Source organism: Chiloscyllium plagiosum, chromosome 9, assembly GCF_004010195.1.
Source record: "Chiloscyllium plagiosum isolate BGI_BamShark_2017 chromosome 9, ASM401019v2, whole genome shotgun sequence".
Taxonomy (NCBI): domain Eukaryota; kingdom Metazoa; phylum Chordata; class Chondrichthyes; order Orectolobiformes; family Hemiscylliidae; genus Chiloscyllium; species Chiloscyllium plagiosum.
This window is the reverse complement of record NC_057718.1, coordinates 85034113-85058811: the sequence shown is the minus strand read 5'-3', so window position 1 is coordinate 85058811 and position 24699 is coordinate 85034113. Positions and strand designations below refer to the sequence as shown.

Here is a 24699-nt window from a genome sequence, read left to right as displayed (position 1 = left end):
CTGCCTTTCAAAACCAGTTACTATCCTCTAACAGAAGTATTAATAAGTAGCTAGTCATATGCATCAATGTGTTGCGAAATTCGGTACAGTAATTGTAGATTGAGACACAGGAAGTTAGAATTTGGTGTTTGTAAAATTGTAAAAGTGGAAACGTTGCACGGTCCCTTTGAAAGATGATGCTTTTTTTCCCCTTGCTTAGAATTAAAATGGATGTCTGTGAACACCTTTAAGGGTTTGCGGGAACAGACAGCACCTGAATTAGAACATTTTGCATCAAAAGTCCATACAGTTAGCAGGCTATGCAGCAGTTTTTAAATCAAGACAAGTTCTTTTTAAGTTTAGCCAATCAATTTAAACTAGACACCTAGATACCACAAACTTATTAAATTTACATCTGATTGTTTTAACAAGATTGGACGAATCCTATGTAAGAAATATTGCTATGTTATCAAGTGTATAAAAGAGAGCAGTTGGAGAAAGACCCAAGAGCTAGCTGCCATCTGCCAGAGCTGATACTCCTTAGCTCTCAAAAAAGAAATCAGCTCTTACAGTCATGTAACAGAGAAAGCATCATCTAAAACAATAACGGTACCAACACCAGAAAAAGATTTTCCTGACAGAGGAATCAGAAGAAGTGTTCCTGACAGAAGATTCGACGGAAAAGGCATAGAATCTTCTGGAAGACATAATTTTGGGAGACTAAATTCTACTTTTTTGTATATGAATAGGACTTATATTTATTGGAATAGCATACAATTGGAATCTTATTTTATTCAGGAATAGTTAGTTAAGGAATATATTTGGTTTGTTAATATTTTAGTTAATTTGTTCACTGTTAGAGTTAGATAAATAAATTGTTACTTGGTGATTTTAAAGTGAATGTCAGGGATTAATTTATTTAACCACTGGAAGTTGCTGAAGAGCAGGTTACACTACTTTTCACATTTTATAGATTATCGGCGAGGTGCTCCTTTTTGGTTGTTTCAGTTCTAGCTTTCAGAGGGGGAGGGGTCAACCTTCAATTTGTAACAAATTGAAAATATCCATTTTGAAAACTGAAAAATAAATGTATCCATGTCAAGTAGGACAAATGATAATTAGCTTTTCTCTCTTTCTCAGGATGGCTTGTTTTGTGTAATCATGAATTAAGCTAACCAAAATTAAGGTCACATTTAACTGCTGGAGTTTTGTTTCATTGAAAGGAACAGAAATCATAGTAGTGCTGTAAGCTTCTATTTAATTCACAAATTAAATAGAACTGTTCAGAGTTTTCTCACAAATAAGACTAAGTTTAAAGAGCAACATCAGAGTTATAAATTGAATGCGCTACACAACATCAAAAAATGGTGGGGGAGGGGTGTAGAGGGATATCATGATGTACTAGCTTACCCCAAAACAGACTGGATTAAGAGGGAGGGGCAGAGTAGTTGTGGTGTATTTTGCTTTAATAGTGGTGGGATAGGGCCAAGGAACAGACTAAACGCTCCCAGAAATATTCTGATGCTTTACAAGATGACAATCTTTATTTGTATGCATTATTTGAATTTAACTTTGGATGACTGGGTTTCCCAAGTAACAGGAGAATGGGCAGCTAAACCAAGAAAAAGAAATGTTAGGTACTTACCCTGCCACTTACCTGCTCAATTCAGCATGCCTATCTGGGCAATCTTCCTCGATTGGAAACCACACAGAATCCCTCTAATCACCAAATTTTCCCACAAAGCCTTTATCCAGCCACCGCCCTTTCCACTCTGAATTGCCCGATTGCATGTATACCAAGCTGTCAACTCTCTTCTTTCAAACCTCTGACTTCCCTCCCCAATGTCCAAGGTCTTTGATTCTGTATCCAAAGCTTTTTAACACATTACTCCAGGTGCAGACTTAGTACACACAGGCACATAAACAACACTGTTGTATCTGAGAACAGTGGTTCATGGATCCTCCCTTCCAGCAAGTTAAAATCCAACATTAGAGTCTAGCTTTGACCTACCATTTAGAAATTAAATTGATATCAACAGTGACAAGCTGTGTAAAACAATAAAAGCTTCAATAAAATCAGCCTGTGTTGAGATAATAATGCTTTACCAATATTGACTTTATCCAGTCAGAACAAACAAAGACAAACTCGAATTAGAAGATGATCATTGGTCATCTTGTTGGAAAGACTGACAAAGATTTCAGGTCAAAAACCAAGGAAAATACATTGAGTCCAAAAGAACACAAAGTATTCTTTACAGTCATAGAAAATCAAACTAATCAAGCATAATCAGCAGGACTTCATGAAAGGGAAATTATGCCTGACTAACTTGAGAGTTTTTCAAGGAATAATTGGATAGAGGGGGGGCCAGTAGATGCATTGTATTTGGACTTTCCTTATATTTAACAAGGTACCTCACAAGACCTGAAAGTGTAAGGAGCCCATAGCATTGGAGTAGCAAATTAACATGTAGAGATAACTGGCTACTGGGCAGGAGACAGCAAGTGGGGATAAGGAGTACTATTTCAGGTTGGTTGGTAACCTGTAACCAGTGTGGTTCCACGGGGATCAGTGCTGGCAGTTTAAAATAGATATTAATGACTTAGAGAAAGGAAGCAAATGGACTGTAGTCAAATGGGAAAAATAAGTGAAAAGGCAGATTGCAAGAAGGATACAAACAGGGAGACATTGCTCGGCTAATTAAGTGGGCAAAATGTTGCCAAATGTGGGAAAGTGTGAAGTTGTTCATTTTGGAATGGAAAACAAAAGAACAGTATTATTTAAATGGAGATTGCAGCAAAGTGCAAAATAAAGAGACCGGAGGATACTTGCACAAGAAACATAAAGCTAGCAGATAATCAAGGCGATTAATGGAATGTTTGCCCTTATTTCAAGGAGATTGGAAGATAAGAGTAGGGAAGTCTTACTGCAACTAAATCAGGTGCCGGTGAGACCACATCTGGAGTAATGAGAGCAGTTTTTGGTTCCTTATTTAAAGGGGAGAGATTATTTCCTTAAACACAGTTCAGAGAATGTTCACTAAGACAATCCCTGGAATAAAGGGATTGTGTTATGAGCAAAGGTAAGATGACACTAGGCCAATTGTAAGCTAAGAACATTCACTCAACAACTTTTGTTAGGGAAGAAAATAAAAAGTTATGTATATAGATTGAGACTGTAAAAAGAAAATCAAAGGAGAACTCAATGAGCAAAAATCTTCAACCATCTGGTGTCTCAGTTAGATTAGGGGTAAGGAACAGTTATAGACTCAGATGTAGAGGTTACCTAGATAATTTTGTGTTCTATCACAGGAAAATATAAAATGAAATTAATTTTTAGAATAGAAAACATTTCTAGGCTAATACTTCAAATTAGGCTTTAAACATAAGAGAACACCCACTAACTTTACCTAATTTAGATAAACAATAAATTATATATACAAGGAAATGATAATGCATGAGAAATCATTTTAATCAGAATTTCAGCAGAATATTTCGTGTCCACAGGATATCCTAAAAAAGCTCTTTATTGTTTATGTACTTTGAACCACAGCCATTACTGCAATGCATGAACAGTGTCAGCCAACTTACACACAGTAACATCTTGCAAACAATATGCTCTTCTACGAATCGAATAATTTCCAATCTGATGGGGCAAGAGGGCCTTAGGTTTGACATCTTATCCTTACTTATGACAGTACAACTCTCTTTAGTACTGCAGTGAAGTATCAGTCTAAATCATGCAAACAAATTTGGGAATAGGGTCCACAACCTTGACTTAGAGGAGTGCTGTCAACTAAAGCCACAGCTAATACTAAATGTAATAATTTTCCCATTAGTACTAAATGCATCAACATTGCAATACATCAATTAAAATCAGACTGGTTATGATGGAAACTCACATATCATATTGTGTATAAACATGTATAAATATTCCACAGTGGTACAACTGGCTAAATTAAAAGAAATACAATTATTGCATTAAAATACTTTTTGAAAAAAAAACTGACTTACTTCTCATCACTTGGGAAGATGATACCACTCTCAGTGATTGGATCTAGGAAGAACCAGTCAAAGCCAGGTAGGTATCTATAGACCTGAAACATCAACAATCAATAAAAAGAAAGGTCAGAAAGCTGCAGTCCGCATTTTCCGATATTGTCAGAGCACTTACTCTTTCTACATCATTTATAAGAGGTTGATTACCATGAGAAGTCCAAAAATTACTATTGCTGATTCATACAAGTACAAGGCACTAGATGACCAAAGCTCATCTAGTTTTTAATCATCCCCAAATTTCTGCATTCTGGTTTACTTTGCTCTTTCCCTTCTCTCCCCTTCATTTCCAATGATTATATTCTCATTTCAGTTTTAGAATGTTCACCTCTTCTTTAAAAAATTATTCACAGGGATGAGGGCCTCACTGGCTAGGCCGCATTTATTGTCCATCTTTAATTGCCCAGAGGGCAGCTGAGAGTCAACAACATTGCTGAGAGTCTGGACTCACTTAGATGTACAGCACGGAAACAGACCCTTCGGTCCAACACATCTAGGCAGACCAGATTTCCTAAATATATCTAGTCACATTAGCCAGCACTGAGCGCATATCCCTCTAAACCCTTCCTCTTCATATACCCATCCAGCTGCCTTTTAAATGTTGCAATTGTACCAGCCTCTACAACTTCCTCAGGCAACACATTCCATCCATGCACCACCCTCTTTGTGAAACAGTTGCCCCTTTTAAATCTTTCCCCTCGCACTCTCAACCTATGCCCTCTAGTTCTGGACTCCCCACCCCAGGGAAAAGACCTTGTCTATTTACCCTATCCACATCCCTCATGATTTTATAAACCTCTATAAAGGTAATTCCTCAGCCTCTGATGCTCCAGGGAAAAACAGCCCCAGCCATTTCAGCTCTTCCTATAGCTCAAACCCTCCAATCCTGGCAATATCCTTGTAAATCTTTTCTGAATCCTTTCAAGTTTCACAACATCCCTCTGGTAAGACGAAGACCAGAGTTGGACACAATATATCCAAAAGTAGCCTAACCAATGTCCTGTACAGCCAAAACATGACCTCCCTACTCCTATACTCAATGCTCTAACCAATAAAGGAACGCCTTCTTCACTATCCTATCTACTTTCAAGGAACTATGAACCTACACTTCAAGGTCTCTTTGCTCAGTAACACTCCCCAGGACCTTATCATAAAGTGTATAGGTCCTGCCCTGATTTGCCTTTCCAAAATGCAGCACCCACACTTATCTAAATTAAACTCCATCTGCCACTCCTCGGCCCATTGGCCCATCTGATCAAGATCCTGTTGTACTTTGAGGTAGCCTTCTTTGCTGTCCATTACACTTCCAATTTTGGTGTCATCTGCAAACTTACTGACTATACCTCCTATGTTCACATCCAAATCATTTATATAAAATGATGAAAAGCAGTAGACCCAGCATTGATCCTTGTGGCACACCACTGGTCACAGGCCTCCAATCTGAAAAGCAACCCTCCACCACCACCCTCTGCCTTCTACCTTCAAGCCAGTTCTGTATCCAAATGACTAATTCTCCCTGTAGTCCATGTGATTTAACCTTGCTAACCAGTCTACCATGAGGAATCTTGTCAAAGACCTTCCTAAAGTCCATATAGATTATGTCCATCACTTTGCCCTAATTAATCCTCTTCGTTACTCCTTAAAAATACTCAATCAAGTTAGGGAGACATAATTTCTCACGCAAAAAGTCATGTTAATAGCCTTTAATCAGCCCTTGTCTTTCCAAATACATGTAAACCCTGTCCCTCAGGATTCCCTCCAACAACTTGCCCAGTCACTGATGTCAAGCTCACCAGTCTATAGTTCCCCAGCTTTTCCTTATGACCTTTTTAAGAAAAAAAATGGCACTATGTTAGCCCATCTCCAGTCTTCTGACACCTCACTCATGACTATCGATGACACTAATATTGCAGCAAGGGGCCTAGTAATCACTTCCCTAGCTTCACGCAGAGTTCTAGGTTACACTATCAGGTCCTGGGGGATTTAACCACTTTTATGTGTTAAGACATCCAGCACCACCTCCTCTGTAATATGAGCATTTTTCAAGATGTCATCATCTATTTCCCCACATTCTATATCTTCCATGTCCATCTCCACAGTAAACACTGACACAAAATACTTGTTTAATATCTCCCCGACCTTCTGCAGTTCCACACATAGGTTGTCTTGCTGATCTTTGAGGGTCTCTATTCTCTCCTGAGTTACCCTTTTGTCCTCAATGTATTTATAAAATACCTTTGGATTCTCCTTAACCCAACTTGCCACAGCTATAGTGGGCCAGTTGGCAGTTTCTTTCCCTAAAGGATATATGAGTGTACCAAATGGGTTTATTCAACAATAGATTCACGGTTACCATTTGAATCAATTTCAAATTTTTCTTGAATTCAAATTTCACCATTGCCAAGGGAGGATTCAAACCCTGGTCCCCAGGACATCACTTGGGTCTCTGGATTGACAGTCCAGCCACATTACCACTATCTATCCCTCTTGATGATCTTGTACCACCAGCTCCCCTCTCCCAACTTGTGTTTTGGGCTGCTGCACAAAATACCTTATCGTTAAATTTTATTTTTGCAGGAGTCAACATGAAAGACCTTAGAGGGAAACAAGGAAGTCAGAGCTCAAAGCAAATACTGAGGGGCAAACAGTAGAGAGAAACAGACTGGAAAGATTCATTATGCAAATCTTTTGTCATACGCTTCAGCTCAAATCAAAATATTTGTATACAAGTTTACATACAATATCAAATGAACAATCAATTTAAACTAACAAGTCGCCAAAACAGTTTACAATCACCAACTGGCTTCAGATGAATATACATAATACCAAGAAACAACACTGAAGCATGTGAAAATACTTCGCCCATGAGAGAATGGTTGGGACACAGGATTAGACATAGGAACTCTGCAGACCCACCCTGCATATCAAGATAACGGCCAAAATAAATTGTTGAATCATGCAAGTCATTGGCTTCTCCTCAACACAAGCTTTAGTAGGAATCAACAGTTCACATTCATGATATTCTGACAGATCCCAGAACATCAAGAACTTCAGGCTTTTGGATTTGCTGCTTTATGTTTTGCAAATAAACTCAGGCCTCACCAGTGTTATTTGAGAAATGATTGTTGGACTGGTCTCTCTTCAAATACTGGCTTAATATTTTGGCTTCCACATGAATACTGGAACAAAGTGATAAGGAAGATTGATGGATGTTGTCTATATAGATTTCAGCAAAGTGTTTGACAAGGTTCCGCATGGCAGACTGGTTAGCGAGATTAGATCACATGGAATAGAGAGAGCGCTAGTCATTTGGATACAAGATTGACTTGAAAGAAGATGACAGAGGGTGGTGGGTGAGGGCTGGTCTTTGGACTTGAGACCTGTGGTCAGCGGTGTGCTGCAAGATTCAGTGCTGGGTCCACTGATTTTGGTCATTTATATAAATGATTTGGATGGGAATACAGGAGGTACGGTTACTAAGTTTGCAGATGACACCAAATGGGTGGTGTACTTAACAGTGGAAGGTTATCATCTTGGTACAATGGGGTCTTGTCAGATGGGCCAATAGGCCCAGGAATGGTAGGTGGAGTTGAATCTAGATAAATGAGAGGTATTGCATTTTGGTAAGGCAAATCAGGGTAGCGCTCACACACTTAACAGTAAGGTCCTGGAGAGTGTTGCCGAATAAAGAGATCTTAGGTTCAGGTACATAGTTCCTTGAAAGTGGAGTCGCAAGCAGACAGGGTAACGAAGGGAGCATTTGGCATGCTTGTTTTTATTCGTCAGAGCACCGAGTATAGGAGTTGCGATGTCATGTTGTATCTGTACAGGATTTTGGTTAGACCATTTTTGGAAAACTGCATTCAATTCTCGTCTCCCTGCCATAGGAAACATGTTGTGAAACTTGAAAGGGTTCAGAAAATATTTACAAGGATGTGACCAGTGTTGGAGAGTTTGAGCTATAAGGGGAGGCTAAATATGCTGGGCTATTTTCTCTGAGCGAAGACTTAAGGGTGACCTTATAGAGGTTTATAAAATCATGAGGGGCATGGATAGAGTGAATAGCCAAGGTCTTTTTCCGAGTGTAGGGGAATCCAAAACCATAGAGAAAGATATTAAAAGGGACCTAAGGGGCAACTTTTTCATGCAGAAGGTGGTGGTATATGGAATGAGCTGCCAGAGGAAGTGAAAGTTGGTATAATTACAACATTTAAAAGGCTACATTATTTAAATGGATACATTATTGGATGAATAAAAAGTGTTGAGAGAGATATTGGCCAAACACTGGTAAATGGGACTTGATTAATTTAGGATATCTGGTCAGCACAGACCAATTGGGCCGAAGAGTCTGTTTCTATGCTGTACAACTCTACTATTACAAGAAAATCAGGCTTTTACTTAATCTATACTGCAAGTTAGCACCTGTGAGACACTATTATCACATCAAATATTACGTTGCACAGGTCAACCTAGATAATCCACTCAAAACACAAGACGTTGTTTAGATCTACAGTTTTCTGACTCAGGCAAGAAATGAACTAAAATCAAATATTCCTGTAACTTTTTGGAAGTTTTTACAGTGCCCAAAAACCAATAACCTTATTTAACCCAAAGCACAAATTCAGTTTTTAATAAAATTGTGCATAATCTCAGAGGAACATAGCATATTGCAACAGAACAGATCAATAGGGCATGGCAATGGTTTGGTAGAATTATTACTAGACTATCAATCCAGAGATTCAGGCCATGTTCTGGAGACCGAGGTTCAAATTTTGCTATGGAATTTGACTTCAATAAACATCTGGAATTAACAGTCCAATGATGACTATGAAACAGTTGCCGATTGCCAGGAGAAATCCATCTGGTTCTTTCATGTCCTTGAGGGAAAGAAGTTGACTGTCCTTTCCTGGTCAGGCTTACATGCGACTCCACTGCCCTCTGGGCAATAAGGGATGAGCAATAAACATCAGCCTAGCCAGCAACACCCACATATCATGACTTTGTTTTTAAAAAAGTGATGCCAACATGACTGTCAACAAGAAAAGTGGTGTTGAGGGTTGGGAGACAAGGTGTTTATTCCTTACTCCATAGTTGCAATCGCACAACCAGAATGACAAATTCAACAAGCTCAAAACCATAATGTAGATTACATACATGGTGTTTCAGCACACTGCAAATTTTGGCTTTTCTTCCCAATTCTCCACCCCCATCCCCCACCCCCTGCCAAATGGTACAAAATTGTCTTGTAGTTTCCCAAAATCAGAAATTAATTTCCTTGAGAAGATTAGAAAGCTGCCCTGCAAAGATTTAAGTGCTACTTTCATCACTGTTTTTCAGTTTCTCCCGTTTATATGGGATTGCCAAAATACTGGTTAATTGCCTTTTTGTCTTCAGTCACAGTGCATGTTCATAGCTCCTTGAAAATGGAGTCGCAGGTAGATAGGATCGTGAAGGCGGCGTTTGGTATGCTTTCCTTTTTTGGTCAGAGTATTGAGTGCAGGAGTTGGGAGGTCATGTTGCAGCTGTCCAGGACATTGGTTAGGCCATTGGTTGACATATTGTGTGCATTTCTGGTCTCCTTTCTATCAGAAAGATGTTGCAAAACTTGAAAGGGTTCAGAAAAGATTTACAAGGATGTTGCCAGGGTTGGAGGATTTCAGCTATAGGGAGAGGTTGAATAGGCTAGGGTTGTTTTCCCTGGAGCATCGGAGGCTGAGGGGTGACCTTATAGAGGTTTATAAAATCATGAGGGGCATGGATAGGATAAATAGGCAAAGTCTTTTCGCTGGGGTGAAGGAGTCCAGAACTACAGGGCATAGGTTTAGGATGAGAGGGGAAAGATATAAAAGAGACCAAAGGGGCAACTTTTTCACATAGTGAGTGGTACATGTATGGAATGAGCTAGCAGAGCAAGTGGCAGAAGCTAGTACAATTGCAACACTTAAAAGGCATCTGGATGGGTGTATGAATAGGAGGGGTTTGGAGGGATTTGGGCCAGGTGCTGGCAGATGGGAATAGATTGGGTTGGATATCTAATCAGCATGGACGAGTTGGACCAAAGGGTCTGTTTCTGTGCTGTACATCTCTAGGACTCATTCCTTATCCAATCCCACAATTTAGTGCAGCTTCGCATCGGATCCTTGGCCTTCCTCTTCACCTCCTTCCTGGCAGTCCCATCTCCAGCATTTGCCTCACAACTTGCCCTCTTCCTCTCTCTGTCCACCATGGATGACCATACCATTTTAAATCATCAACTACTTTCGTCACTGCTTTTATAATCTACCTGATCAGGGTTCATAGCCACAAAAATTAATAGCTGCCATCTATTGCCATTCAAAAGAAAACACAGAAACCTGATTAATCTAAATATTTTATTACCATTAAATTAATACATCTAATACTTACTGTGATCATGCAGGATTCATGATGGAATAAGATAGATAACTAATTAAAGCAAGAGGCATGAACTGAGCAACTTTAACTGCTAAGGGTATCTCTGCTGCAAAATTAAAGCTACTGAATGTTTCACTACAGATATTAACATATGATTCAGAGTGATTCACTCTAAAGACTGAAAAGACTCCAGCTAACTGCCCCTGAAAGTCAGTTACATCTTTAATATTTTTTAGAAGTTATTAACCATAACTCAAATTAAGTACTGGTTATAGGATTTTTCCATGTGTTAAGGTATAAATATTGCAAAAATAGAATTATTGTGGGGCCTTCAGCAATTGTAACAAATGTCACTTACATAAAACCTCAAGGTAATAAAATATCCCAAGGTGTTACACTAGAGCATTTTAAGAATTTGATGGCAGATTGTATATGATATTAGAAAACTGGACCAAAAGCTTGGTCAAAGAGGAATGTTTATTAGAACATGTTAAAAAGAAGTGGTAAAGAAATTTAGGGAATAAATGTCTGAGCTTAGGGCCTAGATAGCTGCAGGCCATTGACTTGAAATCAATTTCCTTGACAAACCAAGAAAAAGAATCACACATTGCACTTTATTTCCAGCTTCTTTAAACACTTATTAGTTATTCACATATTGGAGATAGACAAAAATGCTTGTGATAGTGAAAGTCAAAAATCAAACAGTTGTTTTCTAATTAGCATTAGAAGGTGGTGCTCAGTGAAAATATAAATATGGATGACCAATGACAGAAGCATGAGGGCAGGGTGATTGAATATGGGATGTGTATAGACCCTCCTGAAATGTATGCAACTAGCTTTGGAAGATTTTTAGATTTTCAGTTCAGATGTAAAGTAAATTTGACTTGGGTCTTTAAATGGAAGAAATAGAGTCCATCTTTCAGATTTTAACAGAAAGTTAAAGATATTGATTTCTGCTACTCAGGTTCCCAGAAGACTGAGTAGCTTATCCTGTTAGAAGGTTTCTTCTTTATCAAGGAGACAGGCGTTTTTTCACTATTACAGGTGGTGAGGGAATGAATAAGAATGTAAACATACTTGACCTCATCGTCTAGGACAAAATGAGGACTGCAGATGCTGGAGATCAGAGTCGAAGAGTGTGATGATAGAAAAGCATAGCCGGTCAGGCAGCATGAAAGGAACAGGAGAGTCGATGTTTCATGCATAAGCTCTTCACCCGGATTCCTAATGAAAAGCTTGTGCTTTGAAACGTCAGATGCTATACTTTTCCAGCACCACACTCTTCGACTTTGATATCATTTTCCCCAATCTGTCTGCTGAAGACGCATCTGTCCATGACAGTACTGGTAGGAGTGACCACTGAACAAGTCCTTGTGCAGATGAAGCTCCATCTTCACAATAAAAAACCTGTAGCATGCTGTACAAAATTACAACCATGTTAAATGAGAGATTTCAAACAGATCTAACAACTTGAGAATAAGGATCCATGAGACACTGTTAGCCATCAGCAACAAAACATTATTCCAACACAATCTGCAATCTCATGGCCCAGCATAACGCCCTCACTACCATTACCATCAAGCCAGGGGGTCAACCTTGATTCACTGAAGAGTCTGGACAGTATCCCAGGAGCTGCACCTAAAAACAAGGCATTAACATGATGTAAATCCGTACAGGTCTAACTGTACACCCGACAGCATAATTAGCAAGTGTTAGATACAGCTAAGCAATTCCACAACCAACAAATCACAATTAAGCTCTGTTATCCTACCCTGACTAGTCATGAACAATGATAGGCAACTCAACTCACTGGAGGTCGGAGCTGAACAAATATCCCTCATTCTCATGTTAGGGGAAGCATGTGCAACAACTGAGATCTCAGCATCCTCCAAAGGTCCCCAGCTTCACAAATGCCAGTGTACAGCCAATTAAATTCACTCCACATGAAACCTAGAAAAACCTTGAGGCACAAGATACTACATTGGTTTTGGACCCTGACAATATTCCAATAGCACTGAAGACCTGTGGTGCAGAACCTGCTGCACTCATAGGGAAAAAGTGAGGACTGCAGATGCTGGAATACTAGAGTTGAAAAATGTGGTGCTGGAAAAACACAGCAGGCCAGGCAGCATCCAAGGAGCAGGAGAATCGACGTTTGGGCATAAGCCCATTACAGCCTTGGTTCAAATATGGACCAAAAGAGCTAAACTCCAGAGGGGAAGTGAGGGTGATTGCTCTTTCAAATCAAAAGCTGCATTTGACAACAAGCAACATTAGATAAACTGGAGTCAATGGAAATTAGGTGAAAATTCTCCATTGGTTGGAGTCAGATCTAGCACAAAGAAGATGGTTATAGTTACTGGAAGTCAGTTACCTAAGTTCCAGGACATCACTATAGGAGTTCTCCAGGTGAACGTTCTTTCCTCCATAAAGTTATGTGGATATTTGCTAATGATTGCACAATGTTCAGCACTATTCACAACACCTTATATACTGAAACAACCCATGTCCAAATGCAGCAAGACCTGGACAATATGCAGGCATGGGCTAACAACTGGCAAGTAAATTTCTGACACCTTAATGCCAGGCAATGATCATTTCTAACAAGACAGAATCTAACCATTGCCTTTTAACATGCAATGGTATTATCATCATTGAATCCCCATCAACATCCGGAGGGTTGCGATTTGCCAAAACCTGGACTGGACTGACCTGGTCAATATTGTGGTTATAATAGGTCAGAAACAGGGAAGTCTGCAGAGGGTAACTCATCTCGTGACTCTCCAAAGCCTGCCCACGATTTACAAGACAGGCAGGCAGGCAGGAGGCTAGAATAACACAGCAAGCCAGGCCACATCAGGTGGTGGAGAAGTTGACGTCTCAGGTGTAGCCCTTCTTCAGGACCCAAAACACCTGAAACATCAACTTTTCCACTTCCTGATGCTGCCTGGCTTGCTGTGTTCTTCCAGCCTCCTGCCTGTCTATTTTGGATTCCAACATCCGCAGTTTTTTTGTCTCTAACCACGATTTACAAGACGACTGTGATGGAATACTCCGCACTTGCCATGATGTGCAGTTCCAATAACACAAGAAGTTTGACTTCTTCCACAGGATAAAGTAGCCTGCTTTGATGACCACCTTATATACTGAAACAACCCATGTCCAAATGCAGCAAGACCTGGACAATATGCAGGCATGGGCTAACAACTGGCAAGTAACATTTCTGCCACCTTAATGCCAGGCAATGATCACTTCTAACAAGACAGAATCTAACCATTGCCTTTTAACATGCAATGGTATTATCATCATTGAATCCCCATCAACATCCGGAGGGTTGCGATTTGCCAAAACCTGGACTGGACTGACCTGGTCAATATTGTGGTTATAATAGGTCAGAAACAGGGAAGTCTGCAGAGGGTAACTCATCTCGTGACTCTCCAAAGCCTGCCCACGATTTACACCACATTCACAACCTTCAAAATGTACTTGCCCCACTACCAATACAGTAACAGTATGCCATTTTCAAGATGCACTGCAAACATTCACTAAGACTTCTTAGAAAGCATATTCCAAACTTTTGACCATACCATCTGGAATGATGGTAGCTGCAGGTGTACAAGAACATCACTGCCATCAAATTACTGTTGAAGTCACATTCCATCCTCACTTGTAAATATATCACCATTCCTTTACTGTCACTGGATTAAAATCCTGGCATTCCATCCCTAAAAGCACGGAGTATATCTACACCAGGTGCCATGATTCAAGTAGTCAGCTCATCACCAGTAACTCAAGAGCAATTAGGGAAAGACAACAAATGCTGGCCCAGACAGCAACACCCACATTGAACAAAAAAAATCACAATAGTGCAGCAATGGGGTAACATTATCAATGATGCCACAACTCCTGATTGTGCCTACCATTTCTAAATACCTCAGCCAGATATATTATCTTCCTAATCTTCCCCTCCTTTGAAATGGGTATCCACTTATTGCTGCCAAATCGCAGTTCCATTTGAAACTCTTACCTGCAGCCCATTGTATTAGCATACTACATGTCTTTGCACACATGAATTCCAAATCTACTTTAAACTATCCTCTGTCTAATCCTTCCTATTCCTGCAGTGGGAGTCGGTTTAACTCAGTTGGTTGCTTTGCAATTCCGAATGACGCCAAGAGCATGGATTCAATTTCTCCACTGGCTGAGATTACCAACGAATTCTCCTCAGCCTCTCCACTGTCCGAGGCAAAGTGACACTCAGGTTAGACCACCACCACCACTCTAATGAGCGCACAGCCCTATGGTATGGCAAGATCATGGCAACTTTATCTTAGCTTTATGCCGATACTGTTCCTTATTCTAATGCAATCTCTCTCTCTCGCACTCTCACCCCTCTGCAGACTTCCCTGTTTCTGGACTTGTCTTTGCCAGTCCTCTCTGCACATCATTTCTTCTCTCTGACATTTTATCTTGGTGTTTTTCCCCTGCTAAACCCAATTAAATCCACCTCCATGGCTGTGGTTAACCTTCCCACGAGAATATTGGTTTCAGCTTTGTTGAGCAGCAATCCATTCATATTGGCCAAAAGTGGACACAATACTGTAGCTGAGGCCTAGCTAGTAATTTATAATAAATTTTAGAAATTCCTCACATTTGTACTCAATGTATAAAGTCAAGGATCCAAGATGCTTCAAGCAGCTTAATCAATGACACTTCATAAGCCAAGCTAACATTGGTTCTGAAATAAAGTAACAAATATGACTGGAAAAGACCAGTGAGTCTTTGATATTACACAGTAATTTTGATAGACAACAGTACAAACAATGCGATCAAATGGCACAGGTGACTGGATATGCATTATGTAATTCAATTTCAGCTTCAGTGGTCTGATGATTCTTCCTTCCACAGTCATGGGTGGGCATTCTCAGGCCAAAGCATGTCACCTTGTATGTTTGCCCTCTTAGGCATTCCTGATTTCCTTTGCACAATCGCTGGCAACTGTGCTTTTAGAATTCTGACATTAAGCCTTAAATTCATCAATGAACCTCTACTACAACCATTTCGTTTAAAAATATCCTTGATCAGACATTACACTTGAAGGTGGGTGAGAAGTCAAATTTTGTTATTGTGATACCTTGGAATGCTTCATTACACTAAAGACACAATATAAATGCACATCACTGTTAGAGTGTTGTGAACAAGTATATCTGAAATCAGTATAACTTACATTTACAATGCTTTTCTTACAAGAGGTACAATACACCACAGTGATGAGCAGTGATTTATTCTGATGGCAGAAAAAAAGTACAGTTTCATGCTCTTCTCTGTAGTATAATCTAGAACATTATTTAAAATAACAAGACCCCTACCAGTGAAAAAGGATGGCTTTTGGCTTCCTCCCGAATGTTAGTGAAAGGAGATTCCAGAATTAAGGCATCTGGAGGGGTGTCTAAGAATGAAAAACAGCCATATGTAACAAAATTAGAACCACATAAAATAGCATTTTAAAGTCTCTATGCAATATATTGAAAGCTAAATAAAAGTTATTGGCTGTACATTTCTCTCAGCACCCTGTGAAACCAACACCTTCAAACAGTGGAGTTCAGAATGTTTAGTGTTATATGTTACAAAGTGATTGGTTAAGTGTGTGCCACAAATCTTTTTCAGTGCTCAATATGTTACATGAATCTGGTTTTATGGCCCTTCTGCTGTCATTATGTCATACAGATGGTCTTACAATATTTGAAATGATTTAGACTTCTACACTTGCCCCCTCATCCTACCCAATAAACAAGTAGAAACAGATGCAGGCATTTGGCCTAGAGACTTTCTGGTCATTCAATTAGATTATGAATGCTCTGCATCTCAATTCTATTTGCCCGTCTTTGCCCTTATCCAACAAAATCTATTAACCCGCCTTAAAAGCTTCAACTGACCAAACACCCGAGTAATTGGGAGGAACAAGGTCAACATGTCCATTACCTTTTGCGAGAATAACAGCTACCTGACTTCATTCTTACTTTGCATACCTTTCACGTTAGCATAATATCCCTTTGAATTTCCTGTCAGACAGAATAGGTTACCTACTATTTTAAAGGCCTCAGTTAGGTAACTCCTCATACCCTTCTGAACTTGGAGAATACAAACCAAGTTTATACTAACCTGTCCTTGTAACTTGATTCCTTTGCCAAGTCTTCATATCATTCTACACCGTTTATAATATTAAAATATCTTTCCCGAAGTTCAGTGCCGTGAACTGTAAACTAGGCAAGGTTTTGTACAATTGAAGCATAATTTCCTAAATTCCATGAGATAAAAGCCAAATTCGATTGGACTTCTGGATTTTTTGTACCCTCTATAATTTGTGCACACTTTTATAATTTGTTTACAGGGCCACTTCGATTTTTGGTGCTTTCATCACTAACAGACATGGAAGCGGGGGGGGGTAAAAGAGAAAGAGTGCACCTGTGTGTATGTTGAGTGTGAGCGACTGACCGAGAAAGAGAGACTTGTGCTAAGTATAACATATGAATCATCAGTGTAGGTGATTCCCATTTTGAAATGAGAAAAAACACAAGTGGTAATCCATGGTAATGTGACAGTTTACACACAAAAAACAATTATACAATGATATCTTTAACACAATGAAAAAACTTTTAAATCCATAAAATTATTTGCCTTTAGCACCTGATACAAGAGTTCACCAGTCACTTTAGCTGTGGTATCACCATGAGTATACTACCACAAGAATTATACATGCCAATTTAGGTTTCAGAATCATACATCCACCACAAACCCTCCTTTTCACCCACATTTCTCTGCATGACCTGATGACAGTTTATACACTAATAGCTTCAATATCAAAGATTTTCAGCATGATTTTACATTTGAAAATTACCATGGGCTTTAATTTTGTTCTTTTGGTCATGCAGGCAAGTACCACCACAAATCTAGCCTTCCACTTTCACTGAAACTGTTTTTGAAACCTTTCCACTCCACAATTTGACTGTCAGACATCTCTAAATTCATACACATTTATGCATGTTATCAATCTGGCATAATAGATACGCTACTTTTTGCCATTTTCTAAAGAACGACTGAAAACTAGTAACTTTGGCATAGAGGTCTTTAGTCTGAGAAATCTTAGTCTTTTCCAAAAGACCAGTCAGTTTAATTCCATAAAGCAAATACCCCAACTGTTTGTTGCTGGGAAAGTTAACTTGGGGCACTTAAGTGCTTAAAGACACAATGCATTTCTGGTGACAGTATCGATTGTGGCAATTTGAGGACACATTCTGTTACATGCTCAAGACAGTAATCAGTATTTGTTTGCATGGCCCATTTAATCTTGGGCATCCTCCTCAGGGTGAATTGCATCATCTTCTATTCTCACATCAATTCTTCGTTCACATCAAATTCCCTCACTGCACTACGGTCATTTGGTGAGTTGGCAGATATTAAAACTTTTAGTTTGAAACCAACTGCATACTCATATTTTTATTGCATAACTCATTTTTCTGTATTGCTCATGAAGAGTCTACTTTATGTATTTATGTATTAAACCCCAATGGATTTTCACAATACAGCCAGTAACACTTGCTCAATTCCTTGCATTCATCCATAAGACGTACAAAATGAGATTGATGACTAATGTGAATAAAGCATGTTGCGACTGACAAGGGGGTGGACCAAGGCATTTAGAGCACATGCTAAAATCATAATTTTGGAGGCCAGAAAATGTTTTTTTTTAAAAACAATACCAGATCAACATACATGCCATGACCTATGGTCGTTAAATTGGCGGTGTGATCATAAATATTAATTTCCAAACTCACCCTAAATTCTGTGGAAAAGTCATTAAATATGTTGACATCCATCTATAATAGTGCGCCAATTATAAACCTGTCACGATATTGATCCAGTGAAAAAGCAGCATTTTTGATGTGAATCATGTCACAAGGAGCTAGTACCAGCTGCATTTAGCTACTTTCGGTATTAAATTCTTCAGCCTAATATATGTTCCTTAGGAAATAAATACAACAGCATTGTTCAAAGAACAAGTTTAGAAGAGCCATAAACTGCCATTGCAGCCTTTGGTGTACTGCTTTCAGACAAGACTTCAACAGCAGACACCATTATTGGGCATTGGATGATTTGGATAGAAACGGTGTGCAGGGATATAGGGAAAGGCAGGAGATCAGCACTAGGGAACAGAACCAGTGTATGCACAATAAACTGAATGGCCTTATTCTGGCCTAATTTGGTCATGGTGATTCTTACTTCAGCTCATCAAATCTCGATTAGGTTGCAATCAGAATACTGATCTCTGTATTACAAATTTTATATTCAAGAGATTTACAAGGATGATACCAGGAAAGTCAGGAAATACTAAATCTAGGTTTTTTTCCTCTGACAAAGAAAAGATGGCCTGGTGAATTTCTTTAAAAGCTATGAATTGGCTCAATATTTTTGATGTTTAGAAGCTTTGAGTTGAAAACTAAAGGATAAATATGAGGTAGCAACTAATAAATGTAATCAAGAATTCAGAGAATCTTCTTTATTCAGAGAAGGTACAAATGTGGAACTTCCTACCACATAGATGGTTAAGGCCATTTTCACAGATGCAGAAATTAATATGCTGATGGGAAAGGGTTAAATAAATAGAACAGGATCTCATGTGGATCATAACATTAGCACAGACCTGCCATGAAAAATAATGAGATTTTGTGCAATAAATTTGTTCAATGTAATTCTTTAGAATCATCTTTTCAGTCCCCAGATATACAACCAGAATTGAATTTATTTTCTAGAATGCCAACTGTTTTTCCACTATCCTACTGTTGCTGTGATGCAAACAATATACTACATTCACTGAACATTCAGAATCTTTTGAGCACCTTAAATAGGTAAAAGTAAATTGTTTTTACAGACTTTAAAATTGTAGCTGTAATTCCACACATCACCAGTGGATGTCTTCCAAGAGTACTGCACTAACATTCCTCTCAACACATTTTTAAAAAAGTAATTGCAATGTCTCTAATGAAAACAGTTACAAGGATTAGCTTGATTTTTTTTGAAAAGCGTGCTCTACCAGCTTTTTGACCGGCAATAGAAAGGTAAATGATTGCTATACAATTGCACGATTTTCAACTTGATTACTTAGCCTATAAGATTTTCAGTGCAATCTTCACTGCAAAACAATCTTTGGGTTCAAACATATTGCTTGAATAAAATATCATATTAAATACACAGAATTTACAACTCAATCTGGATTAATTTGAAATTAACAAGTAGAATGGGGGCAAGTAATTCAAATTAGCAGAAGCCACATCTGGAATTGTTCTGAAGTATAGTTTTCACACAAGCACTTAAAGGCATTGAACAGATTCATGGATAGAACAATTGAGAAGAAAGCTCCAGAATTAGTTAAGAGGCAACTGAATGTTACAATAGTGGGACAGTTCCTGAAAATTCATTTTTACCAAATGAACCACCATAGGTCTTCCTTACCTTGTGATTTTGCATGCAGCTATCAATGATTCAGAGGTATGTGGTGAGTCAAATGAGATTGGCAATGCCAATCTCTGCTTTAGGACGTTCCATAGACTTTGGGTTTATAAGAATGTTGCAACTATGAACTTCATTAGCAAACTAATTTTTGTAACAAGTTGAGCATCATTAAATTAGTATGTAGCTTATTGATCTACTCATTTAAGAAAGCATAGGGTTAATCTTTGCAATATTGATTGTTAGAATTAGAAGAAATAAAAGGATTGTTGCAAGAACATAAGCAATAAGTTGGTTGAAGCATTTTACCTTTCACACTTAGATGCCGTACAACATTTGTAGCAACTCTGAAAAAGATGAGAAATTTTCTATTTCCAGCATGATGCAACATGGTTTAACAGAACCCAACAAAAAAGAAGAATTCGGAATATCTTTCTTCAAGTTAGTACACAGCAGATATTCTATTTTCATTTGCGTACACTATCCCACTTATCAAAATTACTTAATTATTGAATTGCATAAATAGAAGATAAGATCACTTGTTGACCAATGTAACAAAAGGTAAGAGTAAAATACTATAGATGCTCAAACTCAAAAAAAAAAGAAATTCTCAGCAAGTCTGGCATTCTGTGGCAAGAGAAATAATAATGTTTCAGATGGATGATGTTTTGACAGAACTTGGAAACATTTGGAGAGTAACAGTTTTAAGCTAACCAAGTAGGGGTGGGAGGTCGTGTCGGAAAGGGAAGAAATATCAAGAAAAGAATCTAATATTGGTTTGAAGGTAGCAGAGACATTACAAAAAGATGGTGGTAAAAAGTAAAAGAAAATGGGAATTTTCTTTTGCATGACAGCTGATTGTGATAAATTTTGCTTTTCACATTTACGCCTCCTCGACACACAGTTTTGATCTTTTACTTCATTTGCATTTCCTCTGCCATGTTGCAGATTTCCTTTTGGTCATATCCTTAACTCTCTGGCTCTCTCTAATATAGGTGCTAGAAGGTGCCTAAGGGATACCTCCTCTGTTAATTTCGCCAATCTTCATGGAGTTGCACTCTTCAATTGCCTGTCGGAGCCTTCTGCTTTTGGTTTCAAGTTACCTTGCTTAAAAAGGTGCTACATCTTCAAGTTAATCCTGAATTCTGTCCAAAGACAGGTTCAACTCAAAGCAATAAGTCCTCTAGCATAGGTAAGGCAAGGAAGTAGAACCCACCACCTCCTAAAATGAGATTGAAACTCATGTGCTGTTGGTACCATTCTTATCCACACTTGTCATTTCAACCAAATGAACTACCAATTTCCAAAGAGTCAGGGTCACTGCAGCAACATATACTTTTACATATAAACTGTAGCCTGGAGCTGTGGATAGGGATGATAGAGGCTCCAATTTCCTTCCATCATATCACTGACTAGAAATTTTGGTATGTTGAAAGGATTAATCAAATTCATACTCAATCTGTTTCGTCATGTTATGTATACACCTTCCTTGGCCAGAGTTTCTGGCTCATAGGCAGAAATGCTATCATTGTGCCATGAGACTTCTATCCTCAGCACTAAAGAATAATTGACATGAAACATTAACTGTTTGTCTCCACACATTTGCCAGAAACTGAAATACTCAGCATGTCCATTCACAATGTAACAAACTAGTTTAACCTGGTGTTTCAAGGTCAAACTTAATTATTGGATGAATCTCTTTTCCCACAGATAACAAATATTACAGCCTCTCAAATCTATCGAATGCATTCTCAGTCTTGTTGTATTGACTGAGACAACACTGCATTAAGATTAAAAAAACCTGTATTAAATATCACAATACTTAAAATAGGTTTTTAAAAAGTGATGTGTACAAATCAAATTATTTACAGTTCTTTGCTTTGTTTCTCTCAAACGTTTCCTCATTATAGTTGTCTACACTTCTAGTTGGTTTGTAGGGAATAAATGCCTAATCTGCTCCCTCCATTATTTTTAGCAATGAGGCAAAATGCACACAGAATTAGCTAATACCCATGAATGCACCTAGCAAAAGGAAGTAATCAATTAACAATAATGTTACAATGTAAATTGGTATTATCAAGTAACCTGACGAAAACATAGGATGAATTTGACTCCAACAGGTAGGATGACACTATGTTGAGGCACTGTAGCATAAAGGCACAGGAATGTAGCATTGTGCTTGGGATTCTCAACAATGCACCTTGGAAATCATTATTGTGCTGATAATTTCTGAATGACTGCATGGTCCAAACGAATAGTCAGTCCTTGTTATCCGGTGAGCCATGGATCCGTGTACCCAGACCACCTCCATTTTTATCTCAGTATTTCATCTTGTCTGCCTCAGTAAACCAATCATGCAGACCTTTGAGATACATTGGAGTGGTATCTGCAGTTGTATTATTTGCTGCAAGTCCACTTCCCAACCCTTCATAGATAATGAAGACTGAGGGAACACCAAACTTTGCCATCTTGAAGGGTAATGGCCACAATTATGAAGAAACACCTCCAAGCTTCCCTCCAAGACAAATTGCGGCATGGTCAAAATTTTGGAACTTCATATCAAAGCGAGGTGGATGGGTGGACCTTCATCACAGGATGACTGCAGCTCAAGCCCACTGCCAGCTTCTGAACATCAGCCAGTGTTGGCAATAAAATGCTTAGCTTGCCAGAGTCATCTAGATCCTCCAGCCTAAATTTTTATGAGCTTTCAAATTAGATCTTGCGCATTTCTTAAGGATTCTAACATTTTTAGACAAGACAGTATTGTATGCGCAAATTAGTAAAAGTACTTTAAACACAATTGTTTACCATTAAACCCATTGTTCTGATGCATGTGAACAGAAAAAACTAAATTAATATCATTTATACTGTAGCAAAAGTGTACCTTGCCATTTTATAATGTGTTATTTTTATGGCAACCTAACACTGATGGAATGCAGAAGGTGGAACAGGGAGCATGGAGTTCACAAATAAGAAATGACAAAGCTGTCAGAGTACTTTTCAGCCAGTGACAAGTTATTCATAGTTACTGAAATTGGGATGAAACATCAGCTCTCCTGATCCTTGGATGCTGCCTGACCTGCTGCACTTTTTCCAGTGCCACACTTTATCAACTCTCATTATACACTTCTGTAAATGTGTTATCTTCAAATATTTTTGTCATCTTTGGACAGTGAATTCCAGATGTTTAACACTGTACTCCTTTCCATTTAAATTGTACAGCAGAGACTGGTGGCAGAACATATTCCCTGTAGTTCTAATAGGAGACTTCCAACTTTGAAGCACTCAGCAACTATAACAAACATGATTTTAACAGACTTTCAGAAAAATAGCCAAAACTTATGAACATAAGTAATTCCTCAATTATGATGGCACTGATATTTTTTTTAAAAAGCTAAAATTACTAATTCATGGGACACAGGCATCGCTGGCGAACTCAGCAATTATTGCCCATTCTTTAATTGCCCTCTAGGTGGTAGAGGAGAGCTGCCTTCTTGATCAACCACAGTCTCTGTGCTGTAGATGCACCCACAGAGTTATTAGAAAGGGACTTCTCAGGTTTTACTCAGCAGTAGTGAAAGAATAGCAATGTAGTCCCTAGTCAGGATGGTGAACTTGCTCAGAGGAGAACTTGCAGGTGGTGCTACCTTGTGTTTCTAGATGATAGAGACTGCAGGTTTGGAAGGTGCTGTCAAATGCCTTGGCGGGTTGCTGCAGTGAATCTTGCAAATAGTACATATAACTGCCACTGTACATCTGTGGTGGAGGAAGTGAACGTTTCAGGCAGTGGATGGAGTATGAATCAAGTGGGGCCTGGACAGTATCAAGCATTTGGATGTTGTTAATGCTTCCCCCATTTGGGCAAGCAAAGAACATTCCATCACACTCCTAATTTGTGCCTCGTTAATGGTGAATGGGCTTCAGGGAGTCAGGAGGAGATTTACCAGAATCTCCAGCATAGATGATGTAAGGAAGTCTAATACAGTCCAATTCTTTCATATGCAACCTCTATCCAATGATTTTTTTGAATTTCTGAAATATGCCAGTAAAAATTCCAGCCTCTCATTTTCCTAGATGAGTTTAGAGAGATGGAAAATCTCAAAAAATGTCTTGCTGCCTTTATCAGATTTTACCTGGATTATTAGTTATTTTAATAAAATAGCTGCAGACAGCCAGTAATGTCTCCATGAAGTGGGATCTTCATACTTAATCACTTACCCTGTTCCTAGCGAATGGCCCCAGATGTAGACTGAACTCTTACCACTTCTTGCTTTCAACCATTTATAAGTGTAGACAGCATCTGTGGTCATTCCGCTCTCTGACGGGGTTCCTTCAGAGTCTCCCCATCCTGGATTCAAAAGACAAACCAAAATCAAAAAATTTAACAAACAGGCACTTAATTCGATTTTGACATGTAAGTCTTGCAAGCTAGGAACAAGGCCTTCCACTTCAAACAGCAATTAACCCAAAGAATGAATTATACTTTGCTAATCACTTTCTAGGATTCAGGTTTGCTCCAAATAGATCAAAGTCCAGATTAGAGTGGTGCTGGAAAAGCACAGCAGGTCAAGCAGCATCCAAGGCGCAGGAAAATCGATGTTTCAGGCAAAAGCCCTTCATCAGGAATGAGGTTGTGAGCCTCAGGGGTGGAGAGATAAATGGGAGGGGGTGAGGCTGGGGAGAAGGTAACTGAGTGCAATAGGTGGATGGAGGTGGGAGTGAAGGTGATAGGTCGGAGAGGAGGGTGGAGTGGACAGGTAGGAAAGA

At 38.9% G+C, this 24699-nt stretch overlaps 1 protein-coding gene across 2 annotated transcripts in view; it reads right to left on the bottom strand.

Annotated features, from left to right (window-relative positions):
* Window positions 1-24699, bottom strand: part of abhd12 (abhydrolase domain containing 12, lysophospholipase) — a 150860-nt gene that overhangs the window by 19652 nt on the left and 106509 nt on the right. For both annotated transcript variants that reach the window (XM_043696423.1, XM_043696424.1), the window contains exons 8-11: window positions 24151-24280; window positions 20242-20279; window positions 15795-15874; window positions 3991-4073 (exon numbers count right to left, since the gene is read on the bottom strand). In XM_043696423.1, coding sequence (XP_043552358.1) covers window positions 3991-4073; window positions 15795-15874; window positions 20242-20279; window positions 24151-24280 — 331 coding nt within the window. The remainder of the gene's footprint in view (window positions 1-3990; window positions 4074-15794; window positions 15875-20241; window positions 20280-24150; window positions 24281-24699) is intronic.